The following is a 14671-nucleotide window of genomic DNA, read 5'->3' as shown; positions in this document are numbered from 1 at the left end:
TATTTTTAAAATGTGTTAAAATGTGTTAAAGTGAAATGTATCCCTCTGCAATTTCTTGGGTAACAAAGTACAGTAGCATTGTCAGAGAATATAAGAGCATAAAATATATATTGTTGGGGAATGTAACAGCATAATACTCTGATATGAATTCTCTACTACAAATAATAATCTAGCATCCAATTAAAAAAAGAAGCAGCCATGGCTTTTCAGTGGGCACCGTTATCAATGTGAGAAAGAACGGTTAGTCTTATTCTGAGGGGTTAGAGGGAAGTGGAACGGGGAGTGATCTTTGGAATCATGGGACAAAGGTAGAGTTCCGCATCCACTCATTGGCTGCAATGTGTGAACTGTTCTAGGTTGCAACCTCTTCACAGAATTAAAGGGGCTGCAAGATGCTGGAGAACAGCAGAGGATTGGCCTGGCTTAACTGCAGGACTCAGGGTCAGGAAGAAGCAGGATATAAACCTACCCATTGAGGCTCTAGTACACATGCATAGTTTATCACCCTATGTCTTAGCCCTAACATAACTATTTTACATTGCTTAGATCAGAGACAGCTCATAGAGAATCTTGTCGGTCTCTTGGGGGCTACCAATTTCTTAACTGTGTTCATTTACTGAATGATCCTCATTTATGACTGTATGACTAGCATTTTTCTGGCAACAACAGTTAACTAGGTTTGTAAGTGCATGACATGTTTTGAAAAAGAGGTTATCATTTTTTGGAATGGGACAGGACTGAAATGAACTAATGAGACATGGAACAACCAATTTCATCTAAAGACACAAAATGTTCACAGCACCACAATGTGGTGATTCATTCATGGATCATACATTCTAGGATTATTTAAACTGTTTTCTAAAGTAGTGAACTACTACTATCTGCTAATTTGATTATTAAAATAAAACTTTTGATGCTATCCCTTACATCAGTTTGGGTAGGTGGTGATTCAGTCAAAATAACATGTCCATAATAGGACCGATGTGACTGTACCATTTCTCACACGCAGGGGTACCTGCGCAAACTTTGTTTCTATGTTATTACATTGAGTGAACTAAAATGTCCCTAATGAAAAGGTAAATATATGAGATGTGGATTTGAGTATACGCCGTGCACGAGCACATTGTTGTTTATACGTTTTTTGCATGTTGCGCCTCTGTTGTGTACAAGAACGAGCGGACAAACTCTACTGCGTCCCCGGACGACTGAATGAATAGAACAACCCAGTATTCTCTGAGAGCAAGACCCCAAACGCACTGTTAGTAGCGAACTATGAAAGAACAAATTGTAGACAGTTATTTAATGTAATCTAATTCGATGGCATTTCACTGGTAAACAATGTGATCAAGAAGGGAGGTTATCCAATTACGGATTGTTGTCAGAAACACATGGCAAGCAACTTGAAATTTGGTTTATGAGGCGCACCATGGCAGCTCGGTCAAGGTAAGCAGAGAACGATAGCTTAGCCTGTGTGTGTAAATTGAATTAATGTGTTAGCTATCCAATCGTTTGACAGCATATCTGCTAAGCTTTAAAGTTGTGTCTCAGCTTGCAACTTAAATAAGTTGAATGTGGATATGCGTGATGCAGAGTACATCAGTGTTCTTTGTTGTTATTTGCTGTTTAAACTTTGAATTATGTGGTTACGTAGCAAGCCTAGCTTGTTCGCTAGCTTAGCTATCAAGCAAACCCGAAGAAGGTGGAATCAGCTGGAACTAGTTTGCTCACTCCCACCACAGCAGCTGCTGTGTCGTGGTGTGATTTAGCTAGCGGCTATGGCTAGCTCCCCCTAGCCAAACAGCTGATCAACGATATCCCGTTCGACGGCTAAGGTCTTCACATAACAGCTTGCTTACACGATTGTGTCCATCGGTTTATGTATGAATTATACAATTACTGCGCATTTATTTTGTGTTATGTTTTATACAGTAAAGAATGGTGAGACAGCTCACAACATTATGAAGTTAGGAAAATAGCTGGGTGGTCACGAGAAATCACAATAACCTATGGCGAAGTAGGTAGGGTAACTATAGATGTAATTCTTAAAAATAATTTTAAAATATATATATATCTGTGCATTACTGCATTCAATTAATCATGTAGTTATATTGGTGTCAAACTCATTTGTGCCCTCAAAAAGAGTTGAAGAAGTGAGGTTGAAATATGGCGACTGATACGCATAGCTAGCTACGCCTCCTACTATTATGCATGCACAGCTGATTTCATCTTCTAGCACCACCAGGCTCAAATCTAACTCTCAGTTAGTTTGAAATCATTGTCGGGTTGAGAGGTTATTTGATTAAAGATGTGGGCTCAGATCATGGTATTGTCAAAGTTTTTGACGGTATTAGACGGTATTTTTTTGCTTCTTTAATTCTCTAAGAATTAAAGTTCTAAATATGTTTAATGAATATTATGCGTAACTTGACTCAATGCATAGGCCACTTCAAAACATTACCACCAAAGATACAGGGGATACCCCTAAGCCTTTAAACAAGAACTTGTGCCACAGATTTCATTGTGAATCTTCAGACAGTCAGACATTTGATAGGCCGATGCACAATGCACTGCATTGGCTTACCTGTCTTGTCACCATAGCCATGAAGTCAGTTAACCATTCAGAGTAGAGAAATGATCTTTTCTTGTCCTGGATACAGTAGACTATTTTTTCTTTCCAGTCTCAATAGTCTTTATAACCTAAAATCGGACTCCTGTCTTGATGGAAATGTGTCACTTCATGTTATTATAATGTACCACTCTCATTTAAATTCTCACCTATTTCCTGTCCCGCTGCATATTATCTGCTATTTTTGCTGGTTTTCGCTGTCGCATTTATGAAAAGCTGTTCATTTTACAAATGAGAGCTAACATTTCAATGGTGCCATAATGCATCTTATCTTCATGTTAAATTCATGAATAAAACTGTTGCAGCACATAATCTGCATGTGTTATGACGAGAAGAACAAAACGACGGCTTTGGTGGAATAGTCAAATTATATCATATCACAGGGGAGGTCATACCGGTATAACCAAAAAAACGGTATACTGTATCATTCAGCCCGAGCTCAGATCATGTTAAGCTGATTTAAATTCTATTTGATCTACGAAAGTACAATCTTTGAAAGTGTTCGACATGGGTTCAAAAGGGTTCTTCAAAGGTTTCTCCCACAGGGACAGCTGTAGAACCCTCTGGTTCTAGATAGAAACGTTTTTCTCGCTGTCAATCAATTTCTAGAAACATCATTACATCTAATGACAGTCTAGTGTCAGCCAGTTTCATTTTTCAACAGGGCTCTTTCTAACATATGTTTACTAGGAAATTCTGACAATTATCCTAGGTCTACACTTAGTTGAATGTTGCTGTTTTCTGAATTAAAGTGAATTGGTTTGGGGGTGGTTTAGTTGGCTAGCCTTCTACTTTAAAGAAAGGTAATTAGGTCTTAGGTTTTCATCTCCATCATCAACTGAGAAACAGGGGTTTGGTAGATGGACAAGACACAAACTGCAGTTGAATAATGTTGCAGCTAAAGCCTATTTTCTATGATCATATATTGAGTCCCCTTCAAAATGATGTAGACCTGCAGTGCTACAATTTGGAAGTGGAACCAGGGCTAAACTGTGGCGGCTCATCAGGCAAAACAGAGCTGCTGGCGTATGAAGCTCAAATGGCCGACCTAGTCCAAATGGTCTCGCTTCAGAAAGGTGCCAGTTGGGCTTGGGGAGGATCAGTCAGTATTTGCTACTAGAGGGTTATGACCTGAGTAATGATGCAGCCTGACCCGCATGTCAACCTTTCACCACTGCAGGTTTTGAATTCCCATTCTTTTCCCCTCTCCCGCAGCGTGCATCATTTACCGCAGCGTCATTTACTGAACCCTCATGAACGGGATTGTGTTGTAAGAAGTATGGTGGAAAGACCCCAGTCCAGTGCACCTTTTTAGAATTTAGGGGAGCAAACAGGGGAGTGAACAAGTGCACACTTTGGGTGGAAAGCTAGGGAATGGGCCTGCAGCCCCAGTGACGGTCCCCTCCCCCACCAATGGACTAGAGCTCTCTTTTTGGTTGAGGCCAGCTCAACGCTGCTAACTACAGACAAGAACGATACAGGCTCCATACACATATTTCATGCACACAAACACACACACGCACATGCACATGCACACGCACACGCACACACACGCACATACACACACACACACACACACACTACAGCCTTGCGTGTCCTATAAAGGCCTGCCAGCATCTGACTCCTGCAGTCTGCAGGAATTTCAGTGCAAAATCTAGGCAGTGCAAAAAATAAATTCATGTCTAGGCTCAGAAATGCCTGATGCCTTTGTTGCAGCAAGCACTGTCTTGTAGCCTTTGCACTGCACATTTGGTTAGCGTGCATCTGGCTTACCCTTTGAAGAGCCAAGCCAACGACAGTTGATAAAAATCAATTAAAGTAATCTTTTTTCTTTTTTTTTTTTCTTTTTCCATAATCCTCTGTGTTGTTGTTGACACCCATCCAGAATCATTCAGGGCTTCAAATTCTTCTTTCTTCTGTCCAGTGAAATGATGGAACTTAGCCCATTTTATTTGTTGTAGTAATTTAGAACCACAAAATGTCAGTCTGTTCCCATGTACTGTATGGGAATCCCATGCTCAATTAGCCTAAAGGTTGTAGCCTAGGCTAATTCAAACAAGTAAAGTGTATAGTCAATAAAACAAGTATGCCTATTCAAACAGAGATTTCATAGGCCTTCGCAGGCCTAGGCGGTCTACCTACTGACACTTTGTTTTTTTTTTACTTCTCATGTCTAAATGAATGTCAAGGGGGGGAAGGGAGTGGTGGTGACGAGCAGTTCATACAAACACAATATAGACAAAATAAAACACAACAACACACACCGATATAGACAAGTAGAACACACAGGTGATCCCTACTGCAGCTTTACCACACTGATAAATTATTAACACTTGTAAATAACATCGACACATGGTGGTACACACACACACACACACCTCACACGGCTAGCACAGGGCTGATCCCTGATAACAGCTTCAGACAAACCTGCCCATGTCCTAGGCTTGGCTTCATGGCTGCTTTTGAAATTATATCAACCTGCTTAACAACTAGGCTGGCCTTTTTTTATTACCAAATCGAAATTATTAGAACCGCAAACTTTTACCTTTTATTTTGTTAGGCCTGTGTGAATGAAAGCTGTCTCTCAACAATTCGGCCGTGATCAGAAGTTAAATGAAGACCACCCAATATGTTGTTTAGCAAGGGAAACTCCTCTATTTGTTTCGCAAATGTTTCTTTACTGGCTCAGGCCTCCAGTCAATCTCAACGATACATCTGTGACTAATGAACCCTCAGCTGCAATGCATATTGTCTGTTAACTAGGCCAGCACACTTGTTGCTATGGAAGCGTCAAGGGGGGGACGTTTAAGATAATACCCTGTAATCTGGGAGCCTCTATAGAGTTACATGGTGCAGGCTAGGACCATAGCCAGGCCGTTTGAGGCCAGCGTGTGTGTGTGCGTGCACGTACATCGTTGACAGATTTGACAATCACAATTGAAGCTGCAGCCAAGTTCCCTACCTGGACTCAATTAGACTAAACACAACCCATCACAATAAAAAAATTGATTTAAAAATCTCCCACCTCCAGTAAAATAGGTTGTTATCCATTTTATGTTTCGTCTGGCAGTAAGCCAGCTGGAGTGTTTGGAACAGATGTGAACGGTTTGATGGTAGACCCATAGGAGTGTGTCTGTCTCTCTATAATTACACCTGTCTACAGTTATGACACACATACACACACACATCCCCCTGGAGAGAGAGCCACTCCCCCAGGATAGGCCAAAGTGCTTGGTGCTTAGTATATGGTGCCACAGAATCATTTGCTGTCTTTGAATCTCTGCTGCTGGATGTTATTGCTGCATATAAATGTCTAGTATCCTCAGGTGTTAACTCAAATGGCTCCTTAATTTGTTTACCACCTTTCATATGAACAGCTTGCATAAAAACGATTGCAATTGATTTGCTGCTGTAAGTGAATAGTTTCACATCCTCATTTTCTGATGCTCTGCAGCCACAATGAAGAGAGGAACCTCCTTCGCATCCGAGAGTGGGAGCGACGGAGCCAAGAAACCATCCAGGATAAGGAGTTCTACCCGGAGAATGTTCCCCTCTTTGCGGAACCTTACAAGGTGAGTGCCTGTTCACCACCTCCTGACCCTCTGCCCTGTAGTCCTAATTGACAGGACTGTACCCATGCTCATGGATAGTTAATGTAGAGCAGAGGAGGCTGGTGGAGGTAGAAATCGGAGGACAGGCTCATTGGCTAATTCACGGAATGGAATGGGTGTTTGATACCATTTCTTAAACATGTTAATTCCGTACCATGCATGACAATGAGACCATGCTCAGATTTCCACCTGCACAAGCCTCCACTGGTGGTCTACTCCTGAAACACTTAAGCAATAGAAAGCTCTATTCTGTGTGATATTGGAGGCTTTGTTGGAGACCATTGTTCACTGTGTCATGTACCTGCTATCAATGCTTTTGCAGTTTGCTGAAAGACCTATTAGCCTATACTAAGGCTATATCATGCGTCATGTATGTCTGTTGAGTTGACATGATATTGACATGCTCATCGGACAAGAACCCTGACCATGCAATAATCTACTGGAACTGTCTGCACTACTCTCTGGTGTCATGAGTTTGTATACATGTCCCTGGCCTTCATTAGCACCTCCTTGACCTGCTCGTGCGTGCGTGTGTGTGTGTCACTGTCACTGAAGTATAGATCCAGGCTCAAGGCCTTCCTTCGGTTTCTCCTCTTATGTAACTCTGGCTCAGAGTAACTTGAAGTGAGTTGGAGGCTGGGTGGGGTGTCTGTAATGCATACCAGAGTAGTCGACTAGATGTTTCCAGGTGGACAGGAAAAACTTTCTATGTTACGTTTTTTTCACGTGTACAACAGAGATCACATTTCAGATTGTAATCCGACACTCCATCACCAATATTTCATACTGGTTATACTAGTATATCTCAGTTTGGAGAACTAAGCCCTTATAGCTAGGGCCGAATTATGATAAGATGCATAAAGAAACTGTTGGCTTTACCACTCAAAATATGATTGATAGATTTGCTAGCCATTTTGATTGTTTATTTATGACATGAGCATTAGGAAGCCCCAGCCTGTGTTTTAATAGGGGGTACAGCACGGAGCAGTAGGGGTTTTAATGAGGCCTCTTGGAGCCCCCAGTCTGGAGGGTAAACCCTGGGGACCCCCCCCCCCCCCCCCCCCCCCACCATCAACACATCATCCCCCTCTCCTCTAAAGCCAACCAGTCCTCAATCTGTCCCATCAGTGGCTGTCAGCAGCAGTAGCACAGTTAATTAGGCTCCCTGGAAAACAGTAGGGGAGGCAGCTTAAAATAACGCGGTGAGACTATTTATTTCCTCGTCTGCCGCCGAGCACCGGGAGCCCAGTGGGTCAGTCAGAGGAGCCTGTGTTTATGTCTTCTCCTGACCTCACACAGGAAGGGATGCGTTGGCGCGGTGGTCAGGGAAGCGTACAGTGGTAGAGGCTAGTGCTATTCATCGATCACATTCATCTATCCTACATTTTCTCTCCCTTCCTCACTCTCTCTCACTCTCGCTTTTGCTTCATCTCTTCTTTCCCCCCCACTTTCATTCGTTGATTGAAGGCCAGTTTTCCTCCGTGGCATCAAAAGGATAGCCAAGGTCTGAGGTGGCTAAGTTGAGTGATTTAGGCTATTTGTGTGCAGAATGAGACCCAGAGAGGGGCTCTATTTCTTCTTTTCTCAGCCAGAGAAGTTGTTCAGTTTCCCTGCTCAGCTGTCGTGATGCGTTTGGTTCCAGCCAAAGAAAGCCCACTTCAAAGCAGGCCTTTATATGCTGTTGTGTTGGCAAATCCTTCCACTTTCGTCAGCTGGGTCTTCAAACAACACAAGGCAAGCCTCTCAAGGTGAACGTTGTAGGTAAATTAGCTGTCAGTAACATGCCAGGCTTAGATACCACTGCTGCTGCTGAGTCACCCCTCCCCTCCCCACCTCCCTCCCTCCCTCCCTCGCTCTAAATCACAACTACTTTGTTTAGTAGCGACCAGAGGAAAACATGGTTAAGGTCTGTTTGCGACAGGCATTGTTGAAGGCCACTCTGGAGATGGATGGATGGACTTTGTGGATTGATCCAGAGACAAAGCTTAGGTGGGCTGTGTATGGTACGTAGGCGGGTGGCTTTGTACTCGGGAGGTGAATGATGGCCTCGTGCTAATCTGGTTCCCAGACACTTCCGGCCAAATGCTTGGAAGGTCTGGTGGACCGACGCATCAAACTTGGCCTTCGTTTGCAATACAAGAATTGTGAGACTCTGATCCACAAGAAGGACTTCCTTCTGATTTCCTCCCCGATGCCCTACGCTGTCCCCCTTAGGATGTTGTTGTGTGCAGTGGTGAGCACAGCCCATGAACTCCAAACCTCAGGGGTTACTGTCATAGAATCAACTTGGTCTTGTCTAGTCTTCCTGTTTTTTAAAGGTCATATTGGTTGGTTGTCAAAAGTTATCAGCCGCAATTTGGTCTTTTGGGTAACATGCACAGACACAAAGGGCAACAAAAGGCTCTTCTGTATTTGGCTACTTTTACTTTATCTGAAAGAAATCAGCTTTAGTGACCTGCTGGATCTGTGCCATACAGGCTCACTGTATTAGTTGCATAATAGACCACGTCTTAATTTAAAGTTCATTGTTTCATAATTCATAATTTTCTGGTTGTGAATAAGTCTTTCTGCACATGCTCAGCACAGCTGCCTTTTCCATTGAGTACTATCTGCTTCTCCTCAGGGCGTTGTGTGGGTGTTAGGCCTTCAGCCAATACTAATGCCATGTATTGTGTCGCACTAGCACTTGTGAACGTTCTTTTATAACTGTTAAAGTAGAAATTAGGACATTGTTTATGTTAATGCCATGTTGTCTCATACGTTTAATAAGAGGCTAAAAAAAAAAAAAGCATAAAACCATACGAGCAATCTTCAACACCGCAGAACTGAACTTTTTTTTTTTGTTCATTCCCAGACGAACAAAGGAGATGAGCTGTCCAGTCGCATCCAAAAGATGTTGGGTAACTATGAAGACGTGAACAACCCTCACCAGTGTTTGGACAGCTTCGCTAAGGACCCCCCGTCTCACGTGACGTATGGGCGTTTGTCCCACGGCCGACCCTCTCACATGGACAAAGCCAAGCTTCCATTCCAGAACCCTCCCCAGTACGGGGGAACAACCCAGAGCGGCCACCCCAATAGCAGCCACTCTTCCCAGCCACCGAAGAAGCTTCCTGCCCCAGACCACCATGGCCCCTCATCCTCCTACACGCAGCCCTCCCTGGGCCACAGCCAAGGGGGGAGCGAGGGGAGCCCCGATAACCACCAGAGGAAGACCGAACCCTGGCCAGACCTCCGAGAGTGCGCCAGCCTCCCCCCAGTGCTGTCAGCCCTGTCCCCGCCCACCGAGCCCCTATCCCCCCTACATTCCAGTGAACCCAGCGACTCTGAGCCCCAGGACACGGACGACAAGGAAACCCCCGAGAGGAGGAGGAGGCGGGGATCCCCCGAACACGCAGAGTCCCCCATCGCCATGGAGTTGGTGTCTCCTTTGGACCCCCAGAGGGATGCTCCTCTTCTGGCCACCGAGGGGACAACACTGCCCTCTCAGACCTTCCCTCCGCCCCTGGCTTCTAAGCCCAGCCTGGTCATGCCCCAGAAGCCCACGGCCTACGTGAGGCCCATGGATGGGCAGGACCAGGTGACCAGCGAGTCCCCAGACCTGAAGCCCTCTCCTGAAGACTTCCATGGGCAGCCCTATGAACCCTTACCAGACCTGAAGAGCACCAAGCCCAGCCTGTCCAAACTGAAGATACCATCACAGTCTCTCGAGGTAAGATTGCAGTTTTTTCATGGTTGTGGTTCCTAAGTGTTGTGGTGTAAAGTCAGGGACACACTAGGGCAATGGTGGCCGATGGCCGACATCGATTGCTTGTGACCAATGTCTGCAAAATATGTAATACAGAAGTTACAGGACGTGTCAGCCTGAATTTGAAAATTGATCTTTCTGCTTTTACCAAAGCCTATCAATGTAGTAAACATCTGTGACCCTCGCCCTGGTATGACCTGGCTATAGTGCATACCAGTATACTGGAACTAGATTTTATGTGAGGGATATCAGTGTTAATCTGGCACACTGACCACAAGAGAGGGTGTTTGAACAGCAAAGAACTGGACTTAGATGCTGGACTTTAGATTCATGATTAAAAGTTGGGAAGCAAAAAAAGAGAAAAAGATTATGTAACATCTGCCTCAAACCTGGGTCGTGGCATAAATGGGACATGTTTAAAGATGTTTCAGTGGCTGGTTAATATTGAAGGTCTCTCGTCTTGCTCTACACACAGATTTACACAAATTTTTGGTAGAAAATTAAAAAGGTCACAGCTCAAATCTACAGCAGGGTGCCATTCTTGGAAAGACCCAATGTGACACAACATGCTCCTTTCAGGCCCACTGAGAGGTAGCCTATTGTTGATGATGCTGGCTTTAAATACTGTCATGAACTTGACGTGAACCCAGCAAGACCTGTTTAAACTAATGCTGAGTGACTCTGGCACATGCAAAGCCCAACTACCCAGTCACAGATTTGCATGCTCTTGTCTAGTCCATTTGAGTCTATAGTTGGATATTTTCATATTTGGCTTCAAGACAGGATCTCATCTTACCTCTCTTCTCTGTGGATGGAACAGACCACACCTTAAAGGGAAATGATTCTGAGTAAGTAAATAGTTGAATACTGACCTCTCCTTAATTAGCCCATTACAACTGTAATTAGCCCATTACAGTGACAATAATGAGTCACGGTGACAGTTTAATAGAATGAACAGTTGTTAGTGGTTCTCATGCCTTAAGTACTTGATTCCTGGCCAATCATGAAGCACTGTGTGAAACCAAAAGAATGCAATGTCTATTTCTGTGTGCTAGATTTGTAACATATTGAGTACCAAAGACTCTTGTTATAGCCTACTCTCGGATCAGAATGTTTTGCCCTTGAAATGCTTGGGAAAGCTGCAAAGCCACTCAGAGATAATTTACCCTCAGGTTGTTTTGCCACTGTAGGAGCTGAATACAGTTGACCACGATCACTTTGTACTTTTTTCGCTCCAGAGCATAGGAGGATAGTTTCTGACACCTCCTTTCATAGTTTTATTAATCCTGTGCTGGCCTCTTCCAAAAAAAAAAGAAGCCATGCTGTGTTGAGGAATTTGGCCAATCCCCATTGCAGCCCTACATACCCCCCCTCCAGCCCCTGCACCTGCAGCGGTCCTGCTCATTGTTGGGGGCCCTGGCACACGTGTGGAACCCCCCACCTCCCCCCCTCCCCATCACCAGCAGTGCTGAATAGGCAAGCGTTTTCACCGCTGGGACTAATCCAGCACAGGATAGCTGTGCAGTGACTCATACCCAAACCCCACCTCCCACCCTGCTAGATACACGCATGTCTGCACTGCACTGGTCCGCCAGTGATGATGCCTCTCTCACTCTCGACAGAGTTACACCCTAAATAAAGAGCTATAGGCCTTCAGTCACTACAACACAACACTGCTCAGTTTGAGTAGAGGTCCCGAGGAAAAACAATTGGATGTGTTTCTTAGAAACATTTCAAGATTTTCCCCTTGTTAAAAAAGTAAAGTTGGAAATTTTAAGCCATTCTCATCATTCTGGGCCACTTCCCTTGCCTTTTGTCAGCAACCAAATTGGATCCAATCTCTGTGTTGATTATATTGGGGGTTGTGCTGCTGCATCAGGTTGCAGCAGACAGTGGAACATAGATATTGATGTAGAGGTGTGTGGGTGTCTGAGACACTGCCAAAGAAGCTGTGTACACACAAGGGTCCAGCCAAGCCAAACCCTCTGTTTGTTTCATTGGCATTTCTGTCCTCATCCAGCCTGTCCTGGCCTCCTCTCCGTCTCTTTCTCTCTCTCTTTCTCTCTCTCTCTCTCTCTCTCTCTCTCTCTCTCTGCGAAGAATAGTACTGCAGCCTAAGCGCTCCCTCAACAACATGCACAGCACTGTAATGTTGAAGACCCAGGACTAGTGGTGTATGATTGCAGGATTTTGGCAGTCGACTTCAAAATAGCAAACTGTCAAAAAATTACTGAAACTGCCAGGATTTGCTTAAAAAGCTATTTGACTGGGCTAGCTGTGCAATGGAAGAAGATTGCCATTCTCTACAAGACATTATCTACCGTTTTCGTTGTCTCAGACATAAATTACCAGTGGAATAAATTACCAGAGTCACAGTCGATTCTTCTCCCTCTCAAAATTGGAGTCGACTCTGACTCTTGAGACTCCAAAGAGTCAAGAGTCGACCATGTTGTGGTTGACTCCCCACCACTACCCAGGCCCTGTGAGTAGAGCTGTAGGAGGTAGTACAGTAAGCCTAGCTATCGGGGGTGTAGTGGAGGGAACACACACTGCTGTTTACTCACCTTTTTTTAATACCCACCTTATATGGTAATTAATTTTAGCATTTGTGAATTATTTGCTCCTGTGTACAGTGTTTACCCTCTAATCTAGTTTACCCTTTTTTAAACAGTTCCTGGCTACTGTACCTACTTACTGAGCAGCCCCAGTCAAAAATAATAGCATAGCTTATTGTTTATCTCCCTCTCATTTAGTTTGCCTGTGCTTTAGTCTGTTTTCTTCTAGTAGGAGTGATTCATTGTGAATAACCACACTAGCTAGCCTACATATGTAATGTATATACAGTGGGGGAAATAAGTATTCAACACATCAACAATTTTTTAATTCAACATATTTCCATTGCAGGTGTTCACATGAAATTTAGACCAGACATTGGTATTAACTCAATAAAACTACACGGCTAAAGAAATTGTAACACTCCAATCCATAAAAAAAGTTATGTGCAATAAAGGGGAATGACACAGGAAAGAAGTATTGAACAAATTTATTTAATACTTGGTGGAAAAGCCTTTGTTTACAATGACAGCTTCAAGACACTTAATGTACGAAAAACAAAACAAAAAAAAAACTAATCTCTCACAGCGATCATGTGGGATTTTGGCCCATTCTTCAACACAGACAGTCCTTAAATCTTGAAGATTCCAGAGGGCCCACTGGTGAATCTTGATCTTTAGTTCTTTCCACAAATTTTCTATTGGATGTCAGTCTGGTGATTGACTAGGCCAGTCCAACACCTTTTATTTTCTTCCTCTTGAACCAATTGAGAGTCTCCTTTACAGTATGTTTTGGATCATTGTCCTGCTGGAAGATCCACCCATGTCTCATCCTCATCATCCTGGTGGATGGCAACAGATACTTCTCAAGAATTTCCCGGTACATGGCTCCATTCATCTTCCCTTCGATAATTTGGATTCCACCTGTACCATGTGAAGAGAAACAGCTCCATATCATGATGCTTCCACCTCCGAACTTCACTGTAGGTATCGTATTTTTAGGATCATATGCAGAGCCATTTCTCCTCCAAACATGGCGTGTCGTATTGTTGCCGAAAAGTTAGACTTTTATCTCATCTGACCAGACTACATTCTCCCAGTAATCTACAGGCTTCTCCAAATGTCCTGTAGCAAACTTAAACAACCTTCAACATGCCTTTTCTTCAGTAATGGAGTCTTCCGGGGTGATCGCGAATGGAGACTGTGGCGGTGGAGTGCATTGTCTATTGTTTTCTTTATGACAACTGTACCCGCTGCTTCCAGGTCTTCCTGGAGCTCTGCTCGAGTGCTCCTTGGCTCTTGGGCTACTCTTCTGACTAACTTTCTGACTGCCCGGTCAGAAATCTTGCGAGGAGCTCCTGTGCGTGGCCGGTTGCTGGTCGAGTGATGTTCCTTCCACTTGTGGATAATGGCCCCAATGGTGCTTATAGGAACATTTAGGAGTTGAGAAATCCGTTGGTAACCAGTGCCATTACTATGCTGTTCAACAGTGTTGTTGCAAAGGTCTTGAAAGCTCTTTGCCTCTACCCATCATGAGATGTTTCTTGCGGGAAAGCTTGGTGACAAATGATTTGTTTACTTGCGTTCACAGGTGGGAAACACTTTTTCTTTTCTTTTTTTAATATGTTTTTTAGGGCATTTTCTGCTTCATTGGGATAGAGACAGTAGAGATTGACAGGAAGGATGGGAGAGAGAGAGGAGGGACGACATGCAAGATAGGTCGAGGGTCGGAATCGAACCAGGAACCATGCGATTACGTGGTAAGCGCATTAGTGTGCTACGCCACTAAGCGCCCCCGGAAACCCATTTTCAAAGAGTGGAAGTACTTACCCACCAACATGCACTAACCCAGCTGACTTTAATTAGCACAGGTAGGAGAACTCATTAGTGGCATAAGCTGGTTTCCTGCTTTTTCTTACTGTGTTCAATACTTTTTTCTTGTGTCATTCCACTTTATTGCACATAGCTTTTTTATGGATTGGAATGTTACTATATATATATATATATATATATATCACACACACACACAAAAAACATCCATGACTAAACATATCAAGGTTTTGGATCTGTCTGAGCAGACATTGTGAACTGAGTTGAGTTGTTTGAAGGCAGTCGAGAGTTCTTTGAAGGAAGT

At 43.8% G+C, this 14671-nt stretch overlaps 1 protein-coding gene across 2 annotated transcripts in view; it reads left to right on the top strand.

Moving 5' to 3' along the window:
• The first annotated feature begins 1248 nt into the window (after positions 1–1248).
• The window catches only part of aff1 (AF4/FMR2 family, member 1), a 32356-nt gene continuing 18933 nt past the window's right edge, over positions 1249–14671 (top strand). For both annotated transcript variants that reach the window (XM_083669866.1, XM_083669865.1), the window contains exons 1-3: positions 1249–1443; positions 6081–6198; positions 9092–9949. In XM_083669866.1, the coding sequence (XP_083525992.1) occupies positions 1415–1443; positions 6081–6198; positions 9092–9949 (1005 nt within the window). In that variant the 5' untranslated portion in view covers positions 1249–1414. The remainder of the gene's footprint in view (positions 1444–6080; positions 6199–9091; positions 9950–14671) is intronic.

This window comes from Argentina silus, assembly GCF_951799395.1.
Source record: "Argentina silus genome assembly, chromosome: 5".
Classification (NCBI taxonomy): domain Eukaryota; kingdom Metazoa; phylum Chordata; class Actinopteri; order Argentiniformes; family Argentinidae; genus Argentina; species Argentina silus.
The sequence above is the reverse complement of the archived record's forward strand: the minus strand, read 5'-3'. Positions and strand labels throughout refer to the sequence as shown.